Below are 24,159 nucleotides of genomic sequence, written 5' to 3' on the forward strand. Positions count from 1 at the left end.
GGAATTTTAATGGACTGATTCATAAAGGTAAAGTAGGGTCAGGCTGAGAGGTTGTGGAAACTTTCAATACAAAGAAACGAGGGCCGTTAGGTTGCTGCAGCTCTCTTGGCTGTATTTTGGGGTAGGTAAGGCCTCCATCCTACAATTTGGTGAAGGGGGGTTGTGTTCCCATGGGGAACCCACATTGGTTTCAGAGGTCCTCCAAATACAGGATTGGAGCCTAGCATTCCCTAGCTATGCCTCGATCACTGCAGGGTGTCGGGGTGCTAAGCAGGCTCAGCGAGATGCTAGAGAAGCTCATGTGAGGCCCATCTTCAAATCCCACTGAAATGAAGCAAGAACCGAGTTACCTGATGTGCTATTATAGCATCCACCAGCATCCCGGCTACTGCAACACAGTCCTGCTTGAAACCACAACTGGTTCCTGGGGCCTCAGAAGAGCAACCTTTGCCATGAAAATGTGCCAGATCGCATTGAGTGTTCAGCCACTTCCTAAAATAATTTCCCGAGGGAAAACCATTATTTATTAGTTGTTAAATGCCAAGTAATATTATTTATCTGTATTACAGTAATCTGTCATCTGAGATTAAGTCTCCATTGTATAATGCAATGTGTGCGTACGTGTCGTAAGCCTGCCTCAAAGTGTTTACAGGCGAAACCTGCTTCATACACTGGTTTTATACAGATACAGTTATTTTATTTTTATACTGTACAGTTATACTGATGCACTTAGGGGTGCTAGACTAAGCTGGTAGATAGCAATAAGTGCAACTGCTAGTGTGGGTACGTTAGACCAGCATGAAGAGACAAGAACAAAGTATGAGCACCTTTTAATCATCGGTACTGTGTCCACCTGCACTAGAGGGTTGTACCCATTGGTCCAAACCAATTTCTAACATGTATGTATCAAAACAGCCTAATGTGGTTGAGACAGACCAGTTTCCAGCACAAGGTAGTGTTATAGCATCACTTCTGGCACCCCAGCTCGCTTGACTGGGTACCCAGATTTAACCGATGGTGGCCTCTAGCATGAGTCTGCATTGAGATGCAAATTCAAACCTCTGGCATCTGAACAAGAGACGTTCACCTCTCTGCCACCACCCTGAAAGCAGGGATAGTGATACAAACCTGTGTGTAGACAGGCCAGATGCAGAGACAGCAGCTTAGAGAGATGAAGTATTTGACTAGTATAGGAATCGGGCCTTTTAAGCTCAGTCTCCTGTCCACTGGACCCGGCTGCGTCCCCTTTGAGCTTGCTGCCGTCTGACAGAAAGATACTCCCTGCCTGGAAAATGTTACGATTCAAACCAGCCACAGAGGTGAAAGTACAATTGGAGAGCCCAGGAAGGGGCCTTTTGCTGTTACGGATTTGACTGTTCTCACTGCATCAGTCCCTGAGCTGAGAGTCTCTCCAGAGCATCCCTCCACCTTTGAAATGACAGTGCTTGGATTCAGTGTTGTATTTTCCATCCATCCACCATGACTTGACTACTTTTCTCCTGGGTGACCAGTGTGAGACTGGGTTTCTGTTTCCAGGGGACAACAATTTAGTAGAGTGCAACCCCCAGCCCATTCCCCCTCCTTTCCCTTTGCAAGTACATACAGCTGTTTTGGGGTGATGCAGTTCTTCTGTGCATTAGCTCTGGGTAAAATATTGGCAGCACTCAGGCTCTGTGCCTCTGCATGGCTTGGTGTGTCAGGAACAAATAAGAGCAGTGAAGTGTGATGGAGGATCATGGGATACTGGATGTCTCTGTGGATCTGCATGGTTTTGTGCATCAGGAACAAATAAGAGTGGTGAAGTGTGATGGAGCATCATGGGATACTGGATGTCTCTGTGCCTCTGCATGGTTTGGTGTGTCAGGAACAAATAAGAGCAGTGAAGTGTGATGGAGCATTGTGGGATATTGGATGGCTCTGTGCCTCTGCATGGTTTTGTGCATCAGGAACAAATAAGAGTGGTGAAGTGTGATGGAGCATCATGGGATACTGGATGGCTCAGGGAACTGGAGGTTTGGAGCATGCCTTCTGTACATTTCTGGCCTGAATCCAGCCAGGCTTGGTAGTAGGTGCTAGTGAACAGCAGAATATACCCGGTAGAGACTTATAAAATGCATTGATGCCTTCAGCCTACTTCCTAGTGGACCGGATCCCAAAAGAGTCTTCCTCTCCGTTGGTACGGGCAGGCCGTCACGTTGGCAACTTCAGCAAGTGGGTTACAGACTGAAGGGAGAGGGGTGGGATATGAATGCGCGAGAGCCTGGAACGCCTCGAAGAGATGGCTCCTTTAGGAAATGAAGTGAGATTATGGGGCAGTAAAGGGAAGTTTGCACCCAAACACTGCACAGCACAGTTCCCACAACTCTGAAACTACCAGTCTGCCCTTTCCCAGCTGCATTGCCTTTGAGAAAGAACGGATTCAACTTCCTGGGCAGGTTTTTTATGAAGGTCTACAGCCATTGCTGCTTCTGAGCAGAAGAGAGAAGGCAGAGGGAGAAGAGAGATGGGGCGGGGGATGCTGTTTCAGAGATCTGCAGAAGGGTAAATGTAGTTGTCAGCTTCCAGGATACACGACTGAATGGAAGGGATTGTCGGAACGTGCGGATTTAGAGAATCCGGGCCTGTTATTAGTCCTACTCATTGCCTTTGGGGAGCAGGGTTTTAACACTTGTTTGCTGCCAGATTGTTATAAGCTCTCAAGTCTAGCAACAATGAAATTCTATTGGGCGAGATTGGCAGGATAAGTTTCAAAACCCTTTTTATCCAGCGTATTCAGCAGTCACTTAGAAAGCTCCCTTCTTTTCCCCCCCGCCCTTCAGATTACTTTTATCCCACTCCAAAGTCTTCCATTCTGCTTTACCGGGAATCGGTCTTAGGACTGCAGCATCTGTTTGAGATGCAACTGGCTATATTATTGACAGCGGCCTAGTTTCTCAAGTGGGTTTCACCTCCAATATTGTGCAGTTTATCCTTTGGATTGCGTTGCAGTACGAGCTGGTTGTGATGCTGTGCAAACTGCAGCAATCAGCTCTGGTCTGTTCTGAAAGGCATCCTAGAAAATGCAGCTCAGAGCTTCAAAGGGGGAGAGGAAAAGGGTTTTAATTTACAATGCATGCATCTCTTGACTGCTCTTCAGCTAGGTGAGGTGAAATTAGCTCGGAGCTATAAGAAAGCAGTGGGACATATTGGGGGAAGGGGGAGGGAACTAATCTTAACTCAAGATTTATAGCTTGGCTGGAGATAAGTAATAAACTCAAGAATATTGAGGATTTTTCAAGATTATATTAGCATTTGCTGCTCTGAGTCAAACGACTGGCATACCAAGATTGGTTTTAAACCACCTTTGGAAGTAGCTATTATCTGAGGCTTCCCTTAGCTTGTGCAATGTAACAGCTACTTCACTGCCGTGCATCGATTGTTGAAGGTCACCAGCCTCGCTCGGGCTCGTATAGGCTCTTACGGTGTGACTTCATGGTTGAAGCCACTGGTCCAAGAGGCAACATGTAGTATGAAGTATCAACATCTGTAATGGCTGGTAAAGTTGCAGAGTAGATGCTGTGGCAGGTATCCTCAGGATCAGCTCTGGAGAGCAGACATTCCCAGGGTCGCTGCTCTAGCAACAGCACAAATGGTAATTAATACAAGTACTGGTTATGCTGTTAATTATTGCCACTCACTGCTAACCAGTGGCATGCATGGCTTATGGAAATCTATGCAAAGCAATAAGGAAAGAACAGGCAAAACAGTTTCATTTGCCCTGGTGGGATGGCATCATCAGCTCAAGGCCTCAGACCCATTAGCAGGTGCGTCATGGGGAAACTCATCTTGCTGCTGTACCTGGCAGCATCTATTCAAGGGAAGACTGGGGACTTCAGCTTTCAGGGCTGTCAGACGGGTTGCCTTTCATGAACACCACAAAGGAGGAAAAAATGGTTTTTGAAAAACAGCATTAAAAATTAACACTCCCTCCACCCTGTTTATTGTTCCCTCTGCCCGTCATGTGGTTGGGATGTCTTTTGAAGCAGTTGTCATGTAAAGCAGTTGAGGCATATTGGCCAAATAGTTATCTATCTATCTATCTATCTATCTATCTATCTATCTATCTATCTATCTATCTTTGTGTGTATGTGTATAGATATATGTATCTATATATATCTATATCCTCCCCCCCTTTTTTTAAAATCTCACGGTTTTCAAAAGCTTTGATTTTCTATTCAGTAAACTTATATTTTGGTATCACTTAATATTTTTAACCCTTCCTCCGTCCCTCCCTGGTGCCTGTTGCTGGGCAGCTAATCTGTAAATCCAGCAGGACCAGTGGAGCCTCCTCGTAATTATACGGTCTGCAGATTACTTGCCAATTGCACTTGGCGTTACTCGCGAACTCAAACAGCGCTCCTTGCCGTGTAGTATGTAGCGTTCTTGATCTCATACTGGCGCTTTAAAAAAAAAGTGCCCATTGATTTGATGAGTTAACCCCATAGCCAGTTTCTCAAGGAACCATAGCATCAATGATAGCATTAAGGATCCTGGGTTGTCTCTACAGTCACAGCAGTTCTGTGCGTTGGACTTCCTCTACCTGGGATGCCTCGAGCCTATATTGACAACATTTCATAGAAGCAGGACATTGGCTGCTCTGGTTCTCCTGCGTTACCTGTGGCAGGTTAGGTTGTTTCTTCTGTGTTGTGTCACAGTTGATGGTAGTTTTACGTAGAGTTTGGAGTATGGTTTGGATAGGATGGTTTGGACAGGGCTCAGGCAGGGAGTCAGACTAGATCACCTCCGGAAGTTCCTTCCAGCCTTACTTCCTATGATTCCTCCCTATAGCCCATTACCTCTACCTTAATTGGTCTCTGGCCCTTTGGTAGGGGGTTGCATTCCTCCCTGAACATTCAGCCCAGTACCTGTCAATGAAGGTTACCAGTAAGCATCGCCATTTCTTATTTGTTGGAGGATTTCAACGTTTTGAAATTTAGAGGGTTTATTTTTCCTCCTTTTTTGGCACGGAAGCAGATTTTTCCAAATTTTCTGTGAACCACAAACTCCGTAAAATGTTTGTTTTGGGAACAAAATCACCCGTTGTTTCTCAAAGGAGAGACGCTCCCATGGACTCCAGTTCCACTTGATAGTAGCTGTCAAGTGGCATTGACAGGACTCCTGTCAATTTCATGGTTGTCCACCATGACTGTCGGGACCAAATGTCAGTTTCATTGGTGTCAGAAGACCTTTATTCAACCTGATGGAGCTGTACCAGTGTACACCTGCTTAGGATATGGTCCTGTTTCTTGCGAAGGTGAAAATGCATACTTGCTTCCCTTCAGTACCTTGTTTTCCCCTTCCAAAGATGATTGCCATTTTTTCCCCATCTTTTTCCCATCTGTAGAGAGAAATTCAGGCAGCCCTGACTCGTATCTCAGTTGCCCTGAAGCCTCTGCCTGACTGGTCAGCTGAAACCAGCTGTATCAAATGCTTCAAAGTGGCTTTTAAAAGCTGTATTTATTATTTGGATAAAAAATTATGAAGTGTTTTTTTTTTCACTGGCAATTGCCCTCCTTTACACTGTCATCTTTCATCTTTTATGCCTCCTTCATTTCCAGTCTCTTGCTGCCTGCATCATCTTGCCAATCATGAGATAATATAAATCTGGCTTCTCTTCCACTCTCCCTAATTGCTGATCTGTGTCTCCCTCAATTAGGTTCTGCTTCTTTGTCTCACTCTCTTTCCATCCAATTTCGTTGTAACCACTGACCTCCTTTAGCGCTAATTCCATCTAAACCCTAATAAAAAACAATCAGGAGGTTACACAGCCCATTTGGTTGTCTCCAAAGTCATGATTTATGCCTAATTCACAGGGAATGGCTCAACTCTCATTCTCCATTCATAAAATCTAGCCCTACCGACTCAATTTGCAGTGGTTCCTTCATTGCTTATGTGCTTCATGGCTAAGCCTGCACATAGTGTGCTGCAGCCTTGTTAGACGTGGGTGACATCAAATCAAGCATTGGTAACTCTGCCTTTTGGGGGAAATTGTCACTGTTTAGGTTTATTAGCTCATAGTTATTGGACACAATGGAGGAGTAAGTGGCTGAAATGCGATGGTCTGTGTTGTACAGGAAGTCAGACAAAGATGATCTAATAGTCTCGTCCGCCCTTAAAACCTACAAGTCTGTGTCATCTGTGTATCATCAAGGACTTCCACTCCCTTCCAGACACGGTGGGGGTCCGCAGTAAAGATGTGCCGATATATTTATGCATGAGAGCACATCACACAGACATCATCAGCTGCTGGGAGATGCTGAACAAACCAGTTCCAAGCTCTGCCCTTTATTTTAATCATCTGCATAGGAATAACTGTCACAGAGATATTTGAAATGGATGCTACAGAAGTGTGTATTACTATTAATAATCATCATCATAATATGGCAAATATACATTGATGTTCACTCAATTCCAGCGTTCCTGCAATTTTGCTGATGTGGCATGGGATGATCTAGGGTCCTTGCTCTTAGAGGAGAACGTGGCCATGTACCCGTAAGCGTGCAACGGTGTCCTCTATTTGCACTTCCTTCAGACCTGGATACACCAGGGCAGTGTATATTGCTCCTCTGGTCCTCCCATTCAGCAACTCTTTCCATGACCCAGTTGTGAACAAGGCATTGCTTAGAGAAGAGGTGTCTTGATCTGAGTCCGATAGTTTTGTAGGTTGTATTTTTTTAAGCGGTAATGTTCTTTTTTCAGAAAACTTAGTTTTAGGTCAACTGAAACGGTTTGGCAATTTGTCTTAATTCCCCCCCCCCCCAAGAAAAAGTTTCAGTCAGAAAAAGGAACAGCAAATTATGGAAAATATCAAAATTCTTTATTTTATTACTTTCAGAATGAAATATTGCAGTTCAAAAGGATGTTTTTGCTTTTAGATGTATTTCAGTATTGTATAGTATTGTGCAGTACGGAGGATCCCAAACTTTTCCTTATTGCGTACCCCCTTGCAGATTTACCAACTGCCCGCATACCCCTACCAGCACACGTTTTATATTTTAACCCCTTAAATGCCCATGACTATTATGAAAATTAAATCCGCCATTACACGCTTTCTCCCATGAATGCCCCAGAGATGTCTTGCGTACCCCCAGGGGTGTGCGTACCACAGTTTGGGACCCCCTGGTATAGTGCATATAGAACAACAGGTAAATGTTTCATTTGACCTTAAACGTCTTCTGTTTGACTTTCCAGTCAACAGTAGGAACAAAAGAAATCAGATACTCTCACAGCCCTAGTCTAAATGCTTTGTATACTCCATCCTACACATAAGATGGATTCTGTATCAAAGGCCTTTAAAAAACAACGTTTAAATGCTCACTACCTATCATAATGGTTTTATCAATAAGTGTCTGACAACGTTACGTAAAACCAGATTCACAATGGTGCTGGATCACTGGATTATTAATTAGTTAAATGTATTTCTTTGTAGACCGTGTCTACCAAATACTAAATAAACAAACTGAAGACTGTTCACTGCCAAATCCTGGCGCAGGCTGTCTTCAAAGGAATATAATTGGGATCACAGCTAAACCTCTGTGTCAAATACATTTTCATCCACCCAACCGTCCCATTGTCCAGTGAAGGAAAATGTTGCTATTTCTGAAATGAATGAAGACGCACGCCCTCCCTCTGAGGTCAGGACAGCTGCAAGATGTTTTTCACAGTCGTTTTCCAGTCCTGCATCTTACCACTCCATAGAAGCTCACATTAGCCATGGGATCTGGACGGCACCGTTAAAAATGGGAAGCTTTGCAAATGCTCCAGTCCGTTACAAAAGATGGTGCTCAATTAACACCTCTGAAGATCAAAGTCCTTTCTATATACCCAGAGTGAAGGTAACCAAACACAGACCACATGCCTCCCTCGTATACTGTCCTGCCTGGTGATTTCAAACCTGATAAAAGGGGGTATGAGTTAGGAATGAGCAGGCAGTTTAATTTTCATGCCTGAGCAGCTTTGGCTTCTCTTCTGACAGCAGCAATGAACACAAACTGATCCAACCCATGCCTTTTGCTTAAAAAACCCAGTAGCTATTGCATGGTAAGACTTGGTTTTCACTACTGGACTACAGCAGGGTTTGAGCCAGGAGTCTAGAGGTGAAAATGTCATAACCCAAGACATCCAAGCCCCTCACTTGATCTGCCATTAATAAATGTTATTTAATAAGCCAAAAATGACTCAATGAGACAAAAAGCAGAAGGAAAGGATATGTTATTCTTCAGCCAGTGAGGTTATTCCACAAAATGAAATAGCTTTCTAAATAATTTCCTGCAAGGTCATCTGGTCAATTTTTATTGCATTTGTAAGTTATTGTGTATTTAAAAAATTAATGAAAGATTTAATTATAGCGGTGTTGCCACTGACCTTTTCCAAAATGACTTCATCATGAATCTGCAGGCATTTTGGAACCGTTTCCAAATCCCTAATAATTTGCTCAGAAATTGATAACGTCTAGCCCTGCAATAGACGCATACCCTTGTTTCTTTAAATATATATATATATATATATATATATATAAGGGACTGGGAAGCAATTTCTTGTTTCCTAGCAATGGTGAGTGGACTATGGAGCTGGTTGCAAAGATGCTGTTATATGTGCTGGCTCCACGTGGAATTTAAGGGGGAAATTTTATTCCACCCCTGAACTAAGGTGCTAAGTGCAGTACTATGCCACGCTGCTTGAGTCCCTGAAAAACAGCTAATGCAAAAGGTGAGTGGGTTCTCCTCCTCCCTGCTTTCTTGTGACTCGGTATTAAGGGTAAGACGATGGGTGCATTACAAAAGTACATGCATCAATGGACTTTCAGGATTTGAATAGGTGGAATAGGCTTGCACTTAGATGCTTTAGTCCACCCAAGGCACATTTACATGAGACACTGTAAGGCACTTTAGCTTAAATGTAAGGTGCATTAGGGTGCACACCTACACGTGTGCACACTTAATGCTCTTTAAAAATGGTGATTTGGGGCTCATCTCACCTAGATTTAGGCGCAAATAGTTGAAGTGCATTAACGCACGTGTAGGCACGTTAAAGCGCATTAACGCTGTGTGTGTGGACTGACTTGGGACTAACTTTAGTCCCAAGTCAGTCCACACGCACAGCGTTAATGCACTTGAATGCCTGCACGTGCAGATGCCTGCTTAATGTGCATTAAGCCAATGCACATTAAATTTAAGCATGCTTAAATGCACGTGTAGACACACCCCTAGACACCTAATAGGTGGAATAGCATGTAGTCCTATCTGTTTACTATGAAGAATGGAAACTCAATCTATCATGTCTATAAACAGTCTATGCTGGCCCATACTCATTAAGGAGCACTTAGAAGAGTGAGTCTGATGTAATTGCCTTTTGGGCTCTTGTTATTGCCTCTCAAGGAGTTTTTGCTCCAGCTGCTCAGTGGAGGAAATCACAGATGGCTTTTTGTATCAGCTTCCCAAACTGGGGTTGTGAAGACCATACTTTTTCATGTCTTTCTATCACCATTAGCAATGAAGAGTCTTCAGTGACTGCAGCCAAACTCAAGAGTCCACCTTCTCTTCCTTGACCCGTATCTCACTCTAGAAGGTTAGCAACATGTAGGGGGGAAAGAAAAAATACCCACCTGCCTTAGTGAGTAAAATAACCAGATTGGAAAAAAACTTGCATAGAAATGATGCACTGAATGAGAAAGTGTCTGTAAGCGAGTGAGCAGATTCACCAGCGGGAACCTTCCAACTTGATTCTTCACACCCTTTTCTTTAGGATGTGATCTGTTTCCAAAACATTTATTTATTTATTTATTATTTATTTATTCCAAAACATCTATTGCCAAGCCAGAGCTGATTGGCTCAGAGTTTCTTTTACCAAGCACCATCACCAAACCAATAGGTTAGTACATCACACAGTCTATATGCATCACGGTGGTATACAGTATTGGTGACTCTCATCCTCGTTTGCAAGCCCAGCAGCCTTGCTTGCTTGGTGTTCTGCCCAAGAGCATTCCTTATTACCGAAAGCTGGATCATGCTCATTAATCAGTATTAAGGAGCATTTTTTTAAAAATAAAAAAGCATATGAGAACCAGGTGACCCAGAATCATCCCACTAACACAGATGAAAATATCCTGTAGAGTTCATACTGCTCTAATTATATTTAGCATAGTATTGTTTCCATCTAAATTATAGCAATTATATACAAAGATCTTCTTTGAAATCATTTAATTAAAGAGTAGCTAATGCTCCATGCTTTTGGAATGCTAATGCATTGCCTTCCACTTAGGAAACCTTGTTTTTTCCATTAATTATTATTACTAAGCAAAAGTTTCAGGGGTTTTTTTTTAGTTTTAAAAAAGCACATGGTTGTGGTGAGTTTTGAGGCTGGTGAAAGTGCATTGCAGCCTTCTGCTTTGCCGGCTGTGCTGTCAGCGAACAGTTGCCTGTTAGTAAGTGCTGACAGAACCAACACTTTGCAGTTCAGCTCTTATCCCATCCCATGGGCACTCAATCGTCTTGATATTTGTGGTTGTGCTGCCTGCTGTGTTCCAGCAAACGGTTCTTTTCTCTGCTGTAAGGAGTTTGTGACACAGCTGGATCCACAGCTGGCATAAATCAGCAGAGTCCCTTTGGGAGTGGGCCAATGTATATTGGGTAGGGCTCCAGCTCACCAAATGGAGTGACCTTCAAATCATCTACAAGCAAACGGGTTCGGAGGAAAGATGCGCGTGAGTCTGTGAGACGTCTTAGCCACGCTGGCGTTCTAGGAGGACGTAAGCTGAAAGCTGTCATCAAAAGCACAGCTGGAGGCTGGGATGCTGTACCAGATGTTGGGTGTGAGCATAGCCGTGTTGCAAGCGGGATATTACTGGATTTGTCAGGAGTGGGTGGAGAGCTGTTTGTGTGGCATCCCAAACCCGGTGCGCTGGAATGATATCTGAAGCAGCTGGGAGCCCGACCCTATCTAGTACATACTGAATCGACACTGGGTGGTTTGGACATCACAGAGCCTAGAAGCCGCTCACTACAGAAAGGATGTTGACAATTTAGAGACGGTCCAGTGGAGGGCAATGAAAATGGTTTGGGGGCTGGGCTTATGATTTGTGAGGAGAGGCCGAGGGAATTGGGATTATTTAGTTTAGAGAAGAGAAGACTGAGGGGGGGACTTAACAGCAGCCTTCAACTACCTGAAGGGTGGCTCCAAAGAGGATGGAGCTGGACTGTGCTCCGTGGTGGAAGATCACAGAACAAGGAGCAATGGGCTCATGGTGCAGCAAGGGAAGTTGAGGTAAACTTACAGTCCAGCTGGAGATGAGATGGGGCAAGGGCTGATAGCAAACCCTGGGTTGGGTCCCAGAGAGATAAAGACTCCGGTCATAACGTGAGCAATGTAGGTGTCAAGAAGGTCGCACTCTTTTCTGCTTTGCTCTGTTTTTCCTTTCGCTGCAAGACTCACCAAGCATTTCGGCACCTTTAGGTTGACATAATAGAATTATAAAAATATAATCTCAAAAATGCCTTGAGTGAACATTTAGATTTGTGAAAGACTTGGCATATGGAAAAATACTTCTCCCCCATTTTCTAAAGCCTGTTGTTCAGGTGGTTTGGCCGTACTTGCTTCTGTACAAGGGCTGGAAAAGATTCAGATTATGCATAGTGTGAAAATAAGCCAGATTAAATTTTAGCCAAGTTTTTCAAAGAGCTATTCCTTCAACGTCCGAATTTCCCAGTTTTGGGAGGAGAAGCTGATTTTATTAGTTTGTTCTGATAACATGTTGATTGGCTTCATTTTTTATATATATCTATATCTATATCGATATCGATATTGATATAGATATCTATTTATATAGATATAGATATCTATATAGATATCTATATCTATATAGATTTATTTATTAATTTATTTCCTGCCTCTCCTGTGCGAGATTGTAGCTTTGTTTATAGCTTTCCAAGTGGTTACCTTTGCCTACACCATCGCTTCCCCTTACCAATATACTTCTTTGGCCTCTGCTGAGTCAAAAACTACTTCTTACTGAGAAAATAGCCACTGGCGTGAGGCTTAAGAAGCAGTTAGTTGATCGAAAAGCAGGCTCCCTGCAGCTCATCCAACGATTCCAGTTGAGTGGAGCCTTTTGTCTGGATACCTGATGTTATTTATTAATTAGGGGTGGTTTTGTTGTGGGTTGTTTTCCTTTTAGGAGATGTGAGCATCCTCCAGGTAGATTCTCTTAGTAATTATTGCACTTGAGAGCATGGTGGGATGCAGAGCGTTGATGTGCTTAGTCTCACTTTGTCCTGCTCTTGCAAGCGCATGGGTAACTCCCAGCCTCAACAAAGCACTACGCTTCCCGACCGTACAGCGTATCCCTTTATCTTGCCTGTTGGTGAGTTCATGTAGCACTGAGTAGAGTGGGGCTCGGGAGCCGGTTGGTATCTCTAGGGACACATCTGTGGTTTGGGGATGTGAAAATGATATCCTTATTTGGGAAGCTGGACCACAGACTCAAGTCACCGAATCAGGGATAATAATCAGCCTGCTCAAATGCATTTCAGAAACCGACTCATGAATTCCCCGCCCTGCAGTGATTTGTGTTATTTTGCAATCCCAGTACCACCTCAGCTCTTTCCTAATGCCACCGGGGCACATAACAACACTCAGAGCAATCTTTGCAGGTGTTTTCTTGTGTCACCTTAACCGAGCATCACCTGTAGTCATCTTCCTCACTTCATTGTTCAGCTCAGCATAAATATATTTAATAGTGTTATCTATACAATAGAAACAACTACATTGAGTTAGCTAAGAAAGAGCAAAGACTTAAACACAAAGACTTAAACAAAGAAAGAACTCCTTGGGTCCCTATTTCCAGTGGCTTTAATAGGACTAATCTCTCTTGCCGTCATTTCTTCTTTGTCTAACAGCGGCATTTGCATGTCTGAGCTAGCCATTATAGTGCATGCCGTTCACACACACACAGACAAGACAGGCACAGGATCAGAGGAAAGGGCACTGGATGCCAGCAGATGATTGGGAACCAGTGCACAGGCAGGTTCAGGTGAATTGTTCTTCTCTGTGAGGAGTTAGGGACTTTCATGTTGGTTTCCACTCTCGGATTCAGGAAGGTTTCCACGAGGGAAGTCTATTCCCCAGGCTGATGGTGTGCGTACACTTCTTTTTTCCCTCCAATGCTCAGAATTTTTGGGCACTTCAGTCTGCGTTCAGAGTGGCAGCTGGTCAAAGTGGACTACAAATCCATCTTCAGCAGGCGATGCAACAAGGATGACTACCAGACCTGGCACCTGCACAACCAGGTATGACTACCTCTTTGGGGTGGCCTTTAACCGAGCTCTCCTTGCATGCTTGTGGGTAGGAGCCTGCTTTGCTGTCTTTCCCAAGAAGGGAAGGATCTGGCATCTTTCAGTGCAGTCAGCAGTTTTCACCTGTAGATGTGACATAGCTTAAGTGCTTACATTTCTGGAGTGGTGTTCAATCCTGGCTGGACACAGCTTGTGCTCTGGACTACACGAAAACTGCAATAAGCCAAATCTCATGCACCCAAAAGTCCCCATCCACCCCTGCACCAGTGCAAAAGAGTCTTTGGCTACCAGATTAAAGCCCCTTTATGCCTTTTGATTGCTTTGATTATATGCCAGTAGAGTCTGCTTTTTTTTTAAATAAGATCACCTAAAATTAGCAGGACATTCACTAGGTCTTTCTGAAAACCTGCAAGGGTTTACCAAGCACCATCCAACTTGTCCCAGGAAGTTCAAATGACCCCGGCCCCTGCTGGCATGTGTCCACTTACAGAACAGTGTAACAGGGTGTTAGGTGCCTTTAATAGCCAAGGGACCCATTGCAAGGCAACCCCATTCAGTTATCAGCTACAGCCACAGGTTGAATGGGTTTGTCCGCACACAGCAATGCGAGGATGTGCTCTGTGGGATAACTGAGCCAGCTCCCAACAAGCTGGTACGTCTGCCCATCACGGTGCAGTGCCATGCAGAGATACTGGCTGGGGACCTGGATCCAACTCTAGCCCTGTATCGGTGCCACCTTCTGCATAGGCTTGATTCGCCTGGGTTGAGCACTGCACTGATGCAGCTACATTGCTTCTGGCTCCAGACCGAGCACGGCGCTGAACTGGCCATGCAGACATGCCCTGAACACCTTTCAAGGGCTGAGATTACTCTTTTTGGGGAGCCGCAGGAGGCCTTGGGGCACTGAGCAGGGTCTGGAGGGACGGGTCTTTGGGCCCTTGTGTTCTGTTACCTACCAAGGTTTGGGCTAATAAACCCTGCCCCGAAGGAAACATTTGAAGAGACTTTGGGTGTGATGCCAGCCTTACATGGGCTAGTGATAGTGCCCAGTGGCCTATGGTTGTATTAAAAAGTTTCATCCCGTCAGCATGGCTCAGATAAGGTAAAGCTTGCCTTTGTGGTTAAGTTATAAGAGGGTTGGAGTTGCTTCGTTAGCTCTGCCTACCTCATGGGATTTTGTATACTCCTAGGGAGTCTTATAATAGAAGATGCAGGAGAAGAAAAATGCCTGATCTAGACATAGACATAGCGGTTATAGAGGAGGAAGCACGTGCAGATGCTATACAAGGCAAACATGCTTTGTCGTCTGTACAAGCTTTGTCATCTGTGACCATGTGTCTCATTTTCAAGCTCGATGCTTTTATGGCCAGAAGCCAACAGGAGGCTCCATCCCTTGGAAAAGCCATCATTGTACAAGGTCACAGGCCTCCCCGTGGGAAAGAAGTGCAGTTAAAAAAACATGGGCGCTGGAGATTAAAAAGGAGTGCGAGGTAGTCTAGCCGTTAACATCCCAACAGAGAACAAATTAAAACCATTGGAAATTATGAAAAAAGGCAGTACCCCTGAATCCATGCAGTCATCTTGGGCATTGGGAATAACGGGAAAGAAAAGTAATTCAATTCTGCGGTGTATTTTCTTTCCTTTTGGGCCCAAGCAAGTTATTTCAGTGCAACAGAAAATTGTATTTATGGCCATTCACCTAAAGGTCAGACTTTCTTTTTTTGATTTAGATATCCTCTGTATTGCTTTAGAAAGCCTTAAACCTCCTGAAACAGTGCTTGAAACAAATCATTGAGTGCTGTAAGACTGTGCTATAGGCTGAGTTGCAGTCAAATGGGGGAAGAGAAGCCCAGGCTCGTGGGGTCTACACCTAGGCTTGTCACAGACTTTGCGTTTGCCCTTGGAGAGTTCCCTTCTTGATGCATGACTTTTGCCACTTGCACAATAGGAATAAGCAGTCCAACATCAGTAAGCTGTGGGGGAGGCAGGAACTAGAAATCCTCTGGTTTCCCCTCCTTCTAACTCCCGCTCTTTCTTCTGCGGAAGGGGGAGCCTTGTGTCATGGGAGAGAGGAAAATCTATAAGAAACGCAAGCCCGGGGTGCAGTGTGCATTGGGGAGAGACTACTCCAAGACCGTCGTCTCCGAACCCTGTGTCTGCGCCGATGGGGACTTCGAGTGGTGAGTACCCTGGTCCTTTATAACTCATGATGCTGCTGTGCAAATCATTGCCTTGGGGCTTGTGCAGAGCCAGGTGGTTGGATGTGGACGGTATCCAAGGGGGCTCTGATGGAAATGAATGGGTAGGCCAACACTGCCCCTACAACACGCCCCTGGAGGGTGCCTCCTACTTGGCGAAGAGGAGATTTCAGACTCACTTGGCTTTTGTCACCACTTGAGGCTCCAAGGTACAAGACAGGGAAATGATTTTTCTGTTAGCCTGGGAAAGTTTTATTGATTTTCAGCATGACTTTATTAAGGAATCCGCCGATTCTGCTTCTTTCGCCTCCCCGTACACCCCGGGCTTGTCAGAAGTCACCAGCTGTTTTGCATAAATATTGATGTTTCGAATTAATGGTGTTGTAAATTCCAACCTGCTGTCAGGTCGCTTTGAGAAGCTGCTTTTTGTAACCCCCCCACCCCCCTTCGCTGTTTCTCTTGCATGATTTCAGTGCCTCTATGCCAGTGTATCCGAGCTGAGAATCTGATCCGTTGGTTCTTGCAGGACTTTCTGATCCAATCTTGACATGTAAAGGCACCAAAATGATGCGAAACAAGTAATATGAAGAAAGGTTACTACATTTTCATGGCACCTGGAGACAGTTGGGTCCAACCCAAGACTCAAAGACATTGAGCAGAAGTATATCTCATCTGAAAAAAGTTTCACCTTTTCCTAAAGGGTGGGGGGATTTGATAGCATCCTTTATCTACCTGCAGGGGGTTACAAAAAGGATGAAGTTGGACTGTCCTCAGTGGTGGCAGATGACAGGAGCAATGGTCTTACGTTTTAGCAAGGGAAGTTGAGGTTGGATATTAGGAAAAGCTCTCTGACGAGGAGGCTGGTGAAGCACTGGAACAGGTTACCCAGAAAGGTGGTCAAATCTCCCTCCTTGGAGGTTTTTAAAACCCGGGTAGACAAAGGCTGGGCTGGGATGATGTAGTTGGGGCTGGTCCTGCTTGGAGAAGGGGGTTGGACTAGATGTGACCTCCTGAGGTCCCTTCCACCCTTGTCTTCTATAATACTATGACTCTAATGCAGGAAGGAAATCTAAAAGTCTTCCAACTTATTCCAGGAGAAATGGCATCTTGTAGGCAGTTGTCACTCCTAAACCTAAGATTTTACACTAAGAACAGGACCTTCTCGCAGCATTTATCTTAGACGTGTTTGCACATGGCACCGAGCTCAGCCTGTCATTTAGCTCCAAGAACGGCTATGCCTTGGTCCCATCGGTTGCTGCGTTTCCTGCTTTCTGGCTGCAAAGTTCAGCCGCCTGTCTATTTTCATGAGGCTCTCATGACAACATCATAGCTCTTTGTGATGCACAAGCCGGAGGGAACCAGCTTGACTTTCATACGTGAGTTTGCAGGGCTGACAGGAAAACCGGAGGAAGGGAAATCCATCACGAGAAGCAAAAATGACTATCAGTTTTGGGCACCTCCATTTTTGGGGTACCCAGTCTGAGATATCTTCAAAGGCTCTGATTTTTCAAGAGGACGGCCCTCCTCACTTTTGGAAAAGCAGGGCTCTCGAAGGCTGTTCAACCTGAGCATCCCAAAAACCCAGCAAAGTACCCAAAATCACGAACTGCTCTCGGCAATCTCAGCCGGACCCGTGTTTTCCGTGTTAAACTGAGCAGATCTGACTGGGAGAGCCCGAGGGGCGAGATGTGGAAGTGCATTTTGTCACTACGACTTAGCCGCCTTTCCGTAGACCCACGCTTTCCAGACACAAGCGTGTGGGTTTGCTAACCTGATGTGGAGGTGGCAGATAAACACAAAGCCGGCATCGCTGTGGCTAAGAGCATACCGGCTTGAGCAAGCATTTTAAAAATCAAACCTTAGCCTTTTTTTTAGCAGGGAAAAAATGGCAGTGGGAACCAGGAAGCGTTATTCAAATGCTCGCTGGTATTTTTCCCCCCCGCTGGTTCTTTATTTACTCTGTCAAGAAGCTTTTCCGTGAAAGACGGAGCAGCAGCTGGACTTGATTATTTCCCTAACTTATGCAAACCCCGAGGCTTGTGAGAGGGAAGGTGGACAGCCTGTGAGATTTTAATATACATTTACCAGAAGTTAATGAACATGCCCGGAGCCTTTGGGGCATACAGCAATGTTGTCTTTAATTTTATTAAATATTTATGCGTCTCTTTTCTTCTTTGGGGCAAAGTACAACTCCTCCCGAACATTTTTAATTACCAAGTCGCTGCCAGGCATTTCTGCCTATGCGGGGCTGACCCACTGAGGGTGATTAAATTGAATGCTAAGACAAAGAACATTAGGGAATCGCTGAATCTCTTCAAGCAGCTCAGAAATTTCTGGCCGCCAAAGAGTACTGGCATCGGCTAGGGGGTTGCTGGGTATACAACTAATCCTGCTTGCTAAGGCCCTTCTCTAAAACTTCCTATTCGGTCTTCAAGAGGCTCACAGTTAAAACAAGAGCATCAAGAGGAGCACGGGGCTGTCGTGAGATGGACTCTGTGCTGTCTGCGATTCCCGGAACGGTGTAGCTTGCTGGCATTGGTTAGCTTCTTGCGGGCTGAGGTCCAGGGTCTCTATTTATATTCTTTCCTTCAACCAAAAAACCCTCTGATCAAGTCTAGCCAGGGATGCACATGGGACCTGATCCAAAGCATATTACAGATTATGGAAAAAATCCCATTGAGTCCAGTAGCTGCTGTGGCTTCATCATTAAGTTGGCAGGCAGGCATCTGTTTTAGGAAGATGCTTTTGATGGAAGTAGGTGAACTGATACCCCTTCCTGGTCCAGACAGGACTTGGGGCTCAATCCCCTCCTAGTCCAGAGAGGACTTGGGGCTCAAACCCCTCCTGGTTCAGACAGGACTTGGGGCTCACACCCTTCTTGGTCCAGACAGGACTTGGGGCTCATACCCCTCCTGGTCCAGGGATGACTTGAGGCTTATATCCCGACCTGGCCCAGACTGGACTTGGGGCTCATACCCACTCCTGGTCCAGACTGGACTTGGGGCTCATACCCACTCCTGGTCCAGACAGGACTTGGGGCTCATACCCACTCCTGGTCCAGACAGGACTTGGGGCTCTACAACATCTTTTCCCCTGCATGACAGTCTATTCATAATTATAGGCAAGCACTGAACCATGCATAGCAACTGAGCATTTTTCGCCAGCTGTAACACCTTCCGCGGGTGCGCTTGGAACAGTCTGCAAGGTATAATCATAGAAATCATAGAAAATGAGGGTTGGAAGGAACCTCAGGACATCACATCTAGTCCAACCCCATGCTCAGAGCAGGACCAGCCCCAACTGGATCATCCCAGCCAAGGCTTTGTCTACCCAGGCCTTAAAAACCTCCAAGGATAGAGACTCCTCCACCTCTCTGGGTAACCTGTTCCAGTGCTTCATCACCCTCAAGTGAGAAAGTTTCTCCTAATATCCAACCTAAACCTCTGTTGCTGCAACTTGGGAGCATTGCTCCTTGCTCTGTCATCCTTGCTCCTTGCATTGCATCCAGCCCCATGGACTTGTACACGTCCAGCTTTTCTAAGAGCCCATCCCTCCAGAGCCCATTGCCACTGGATAAGTCTGCCAGAACTCCAACCCCACTATCTATGTTGTTCAACCCACTATTTAGCTCTCTAATTTGGGCCCAAAGGCCTAGCTAGAGGCCCACTTCAACTGAGCACTTTATATCATTCAGAAGTCCATGTGGTCAAGTCCCAATGAGGTCAGTGCTCTAACTTTAAGTAGAGGTTTAAGTGCTTTGCTGAACTGGTTCCTCAGGTTTTGGTTTTTCCATACTGAAAACTTCGTATGACTTCATCTGGAGTCTGAATCGAGGAGAGTGAACCTGAACAAGGGTGCTCGCATTGTACATGAAAAGGCCCTGTGATAAGAGCCCTTCAATATGAGGCTTGTTGCAAGGAGGATGATGATCAATTCTTGTCCTGTCCCCTCTGGACAAAGAGAAGTGCCAGGCTTAAATTGCACCAAGGGTGGATATTAGGAAGATTTTTTGGATGAGGAGGAAGGTAAGCACCGGAACATGACCAAGATCTCCATCACTGGACGTTTTTAAACACTGGTTAGACAAACGCTTTTACTGGGATGGTTCCCAGAGATGATCCTGCCTTGAGCAGAGGATTGAACCTCAAGTCTTCCAGTGCTATTTTTCTGTGATTCTTCGAGGAGAAGGAACAGTCATTTCTCCCTGGGACTAGCATAGCTAATTGACCTTCCCCTCCACAGTTGTTTTTCCATTAAGATATGTCTGCTAAAATTTCACAGCATTTTTGGGTATCCATGCTGAGTGATATGATGCTTTCTGTTATTCTTGTGCCTTTGCAGTGACTATGGGTATGAAAGACACAGTAACAACCAGTGTGTTCCAGCCTTCTGGTTCAATCCATCCTCCCTGTCCAAGGACTGTAGCTTCGGCCAGAGCTACCTGAACAGTACCGGGTAAGTCTGTCCCACTGGTGCCCTGCATTTGGTGACCTTGTGCTACTATGATAGCTGCACATCTTTATCAGTGTCTCCATCCCACCTGGCTTTTTCCCTGCCTTATTTGCGAGCTGATACCGTGTGCGTGGAACATCGCCTCATTCTTCATACGCGAGAAGTATATAAACATAAGTGACATGTAGCTATTGTATTGCTGTCGAGTGATATATGATGCCTGGAGCCCACACTTGATGCTTCTTTTGCTGCACTGATCCAGTGCTCTATTTGAACAAGGGCTGAACATTTAAGAGGACATGCTAAAGGCATTTCACATAGTTCTTCCTGGAGAATTTTATCCTCTCTCTTCCTGTTCTTATTTCTAATAACTTCATGGGAAGTTTGCATTTGCCATCTCTATCCTTGCTCAGTTTCCCCCCCACTTCACCATGTGTTTATAGTGGCTTGTTACCATAAAATGCATGCACTGGTTTGTCACGGGGGGCGGAGCTGCATGCACTGGTTTGGCGTGGGTGGCGGAGCCGCCTGCACTGGTTTGTCACGGGGGGCGGAGCTGCATGCACTGGTTTGGCGTGGGTGGCGGAGCCGCCTGCACTGGTTTGTCACGGGGGGCGGAGCTGCATGCACTGGTTTGGCGTGGGTGGCGGAGCCGCCTGCACTGGTTTGTCACGGGGGGCGGAGCTGCATGCACTGGTTTGGCGTGGGTGGCGGAGCCGCCTGCACTGGTTTGTCACGGGGGGCGGAGCTGCATGCACTGGTTTGGCGTGGGTGGCGGAGCCGCCTGCACTGGTTTGTCACGGGGGGCGGAGCTGCATGCACTGGTTTGGCGTGGGTGGCGGAGCCGCCTGCACTGGTTTGTCACGGGGGGCGGAGCTGCATGCACTGGTTTGGCGTGGGTGGCGGAGCCGCCTGCACTGGTTTGTCACGGGGGGCGGAGCTGCATGCACTGGTTTGGCGTGGGTGGCGGAGCCGCCTGCACTGGTTTGTCACGGGGGGCGGAGCTGCATGCACTGGTTTGGCGTGGGTGGCGGAGCCGCCTGCACTGGTTTGTCACGGGGGGCGGAGCTGCATGCACTGGTTTGGCGTGGGTGGCGGAGCCGCCTGCACTGGTTTGTCACGGGGGGCGGAGCTGCATGCACTGGTTTGGCGTGGGTGGCGGAGCCGCCTGCACTGGTTTGTCACGGGGGGCGGAGCTGCATGCACTGGTTTGGCGTGGGTGGCGGAGCCGCCTGCACTGGTTTGTCACGGGGGGCGGAGCTGCATGCACTGGTTTGGCGTGGGTGGCGGAGCCGCCTGCACTGGTTTGTCACGGGGGGCGGAGCTGCATGCACTGGTTTGTCACGGGTGGCGGAGCTGCCTGCATTGGTTTGTTATGGGTGGTGGAGCCGCATGCACTGGTTTGTCATGGTAGCTTCATTCTGTAGTCCTGGATCCTGCGCGCTGGTTTATTATGGCAGGGTCACTCTGTTGAGCTGGTGCATCACTGCATTTCACACTGTGTATACTTGAAGGCTGTTGTAATCTAGCTGACATGTGCCAGGCTCCACCCTCTATGGTTGGGTTGCTCTCCGGGGTTGGCGTGTTATTGCAAGATAGAAGATGAAAGCTGGGCCACGGCGAACCTGGATGCACTTTCCTCTGGAGACCACTTTGTGACAGAAGGTGCCATTAAAGTGGCACAGCAGCAGGTCAGGTAGACACCGACCGCATTGACCATGTGGAGCTGCACAGCCATAGAGCAGTAGAAGAGCAGCTCCGCTTACCCAGTCCTATAAGTCTAAAATCCCTTTAGGCAATCGCTAGAAGGGTTAATCTTTTAAAACAAGGCAGCACATTGCCGAGCATCCCCCCCAAGTCAGTTAATCTCTTTGTTTCTGCATGGAGCCAAGAGAAGCCTGTTCCTTGAATCATTAAAAACTGGACTAGACAAAGCCTCTGCCAAATCATTCGGGGAGCCGGCAAGCAGAATAGAAGCAGCCGCAAGATAATAAAAACATAATAAAATGCCATAATGCAAGGGACAATACTGCAGGGACGGGGAAACGGAGAAGGGGCGGACTATGCCTTTCCCAGCTTTCATCCATATATAGTAATTCAGCTCAACAATATGAATCTATTCTCACTGGTGGAGCTGGGGTCCCAGGAGGAGGCTGGGCTCTGATTTGTTTGGCTTCTGTAGTTTAATAAAGTATTTGATTTCTTTGATTTTCCGCTCAGCGCCCGAGCTGTCAGCCTTGGGCAGCTCTTTGAAATGCACGCGTTAAAAATATCCAGGCGCATCCCCAAAATGTTAATGTTCCCCAGGTATCGGAGGATCGTGTCTAACAACTGCACGGATGGGCTCCGGGAGAAGTACACAGCCAAGGCTGAAAAGTGCCCCGGGAAGGCTCCACGTGGACTACACATTCTCACCACCGACGGCAAGCTCGTTACAGAACAAGGGCACAACGCCACCTTCATCATCCTCATGGACGAGGTACATGTGTTGCGGGGCTTGTTGGCCCCAGCTTCTGGGGCTCTCTCCTTTGTCTCAGGTGTCTTTATAACTTTAGGAAACCAGCAGTTGGGTGGCAGCACTTGGGCGATTTCTGGAGAGGAGTTTTTGGGTAGCACGTCAAATGCTCCGATGCAGAGAGGGCAGTGGAGACTGGCGGGTTAAACGTGGAATCGTATGGTCAGGAGAAACCTCTGGGGTCATACAGTGCGCCTGCAGGACTGGCTCCTCCTAAACCCCGGGTGTTCGACCCCTGGCCTGCAGGCCAGATCCACTCCCCAGTGCCATGTCATCCGGCCAGTGGGGCTCCCCCTTGGCTTGCAAATTTGGCAGGGGAGTGGGGGAGCGTGGCACTGCTCCCCTGCTGCCCAATTTCTGCCTCGGACCCTGTGCACTGGATCGGACACCTGGTCTCATGTGGTGGCACGGGCCACCAGGGCCCAATCCTGGCATGCAGGGCTGGGAGAGGACGGTGCTGAGCCCCAAGGCCCAATCCCTGTTGCCAGGGGAGGGAGGGGGCACTGCGGGGTCCCAGGGCCTGATCCCAACATGCGGGGGTCAGCTGAAGCCTTGAAGGGCCTGATCCTGGCATGCAGGGCCCAATCCAGCCCTGCACCACTTATCTGGTCCAGGGGCCGAAAGCTTGAGCACCACGGTCCTAAATCATCCCAAGCAGATGCTTATCCAGCTGCTACTTGAAAACCTCCCATGAAGGAAATGCCAGCACTTGCCTAGGCAGCTTTATCACCCTCATCATCCATGCACGCTCTGGTCCTTACCCGGTTTCTCTCTATTTTTGTTAAAACGTGGTGCTCAGCATTGCATGCAGCACTCTAGCAGAGGCCTAACTCGTGCCAAGGAGAGTGGGACTATTCCCTCCCGTCCCTTTTACAGATCATGCTTTTGTTAATGCAACCCACAATTGCATTTGCCCCCCACCAGCTTGTAACAGCATCCCCTTGCTGACCCAGCAGAGTTTCTGATTCACCATAACCACCAGAGCCTTCTTGGCAGTGCTGCTGCCAAATCATTTATCTCCCCTTTTATCTGTTTGCAGTGAGCTTGTCTTCCCTGAGTACAGCACGTTATACCTGTACCCTTTGTTGCATTTCATTACGCTGTCCGTAGCCCAATTCTCCAATTTGCCTTTGGATTTCATCCTGTGCTCCAACGTGCTTGAATCCTTCCCAAGTTTGTGTCATCTGCAGATCTGATATATTCTCTACCCCCTGCAATCAAGTCATTAATAAACATGTTAAACAGCAGTAGACCCAGCCCAGACCCCTCTGGAAATCTATTCAAGCGTTCTTGCCAGTTGAGCATTGATCCATTGATAGTTATATTTTGCTCGCGATTATTCAACCAGCTTTGCACCCACCTGCTAGTCATGCTATCTAGCTGGAGCTTTTCCAGATTACTTAGGAGAGTGGCATAAAGGAAGTGGGTCCGAAACCTTGCTACAACCCAGGTGTTATGTCCGGTGCCTTCTCCTTTTCCACCAAAGTGATTACATTGTCAAAAAAGGAATCAAGGTGCATTTGCACTGTGTGTTCATAACACGTCCATGTTGGAGACAGGATACTAGGCTAGGTGGACCATTGGTCTGACCCAGTACGGCTCTTATGTTCACCATCTCCTCCTCCTGAGATTTGAACTCTTATCATTTTCTCTAGTAACTTCCCAG

At 46.6% G+C, this 24,159-nt stretch overlaps 1 protein-coding gene across 1 annotated transcript in view; it reads left to right on the plus strand.

The window, feature by feature from the left end:
* The window catches only part of SORCS3 (sortilin related VPS10 domain containing receptor 3), a 355,271-nt gene that overhangs the window by 296,142 nt on the left and 34,970 nt on the right, over positions 1 to 24,159 (plus strand). Inside the window, exons 14-17 of the mRNA XM_025201218.1 lie at positions 13,205 to 13,322; positions 15,375 to 15,508; positions 19,868 to 19,981; positions 22,286 to 22,457. Coding sequence (XP_025057003.1) covers positions 13,205 to 13,322; positions 15,375 to 15,508; positions 19,868 to 19,981; positions 22,286 to 22,457 — 538 coding nt within the window. The remainder of the gene's footprint in view (positions 1 to 13,204; positions 13,323 to 15,374; positions 15,509 to 19,867; positions 19,982 to 22,285; positions 22,458 to 24,159) is intronic.

The sequence above is a fragment of the Alligator sinensis genome, unplaced genomic scaffold, assembly GCF_000455745.1.
Source record: "Alligator sinensis unplaced genomic scaffold, ASM45574v1 scaffold61_1, whole genome shotgun sequence".
Lineage (NCBI taxonomy): Eukaryota > Metazoa > Chordata > Crocodylia > Alligatoridae > Alligator > Alligator sinensis.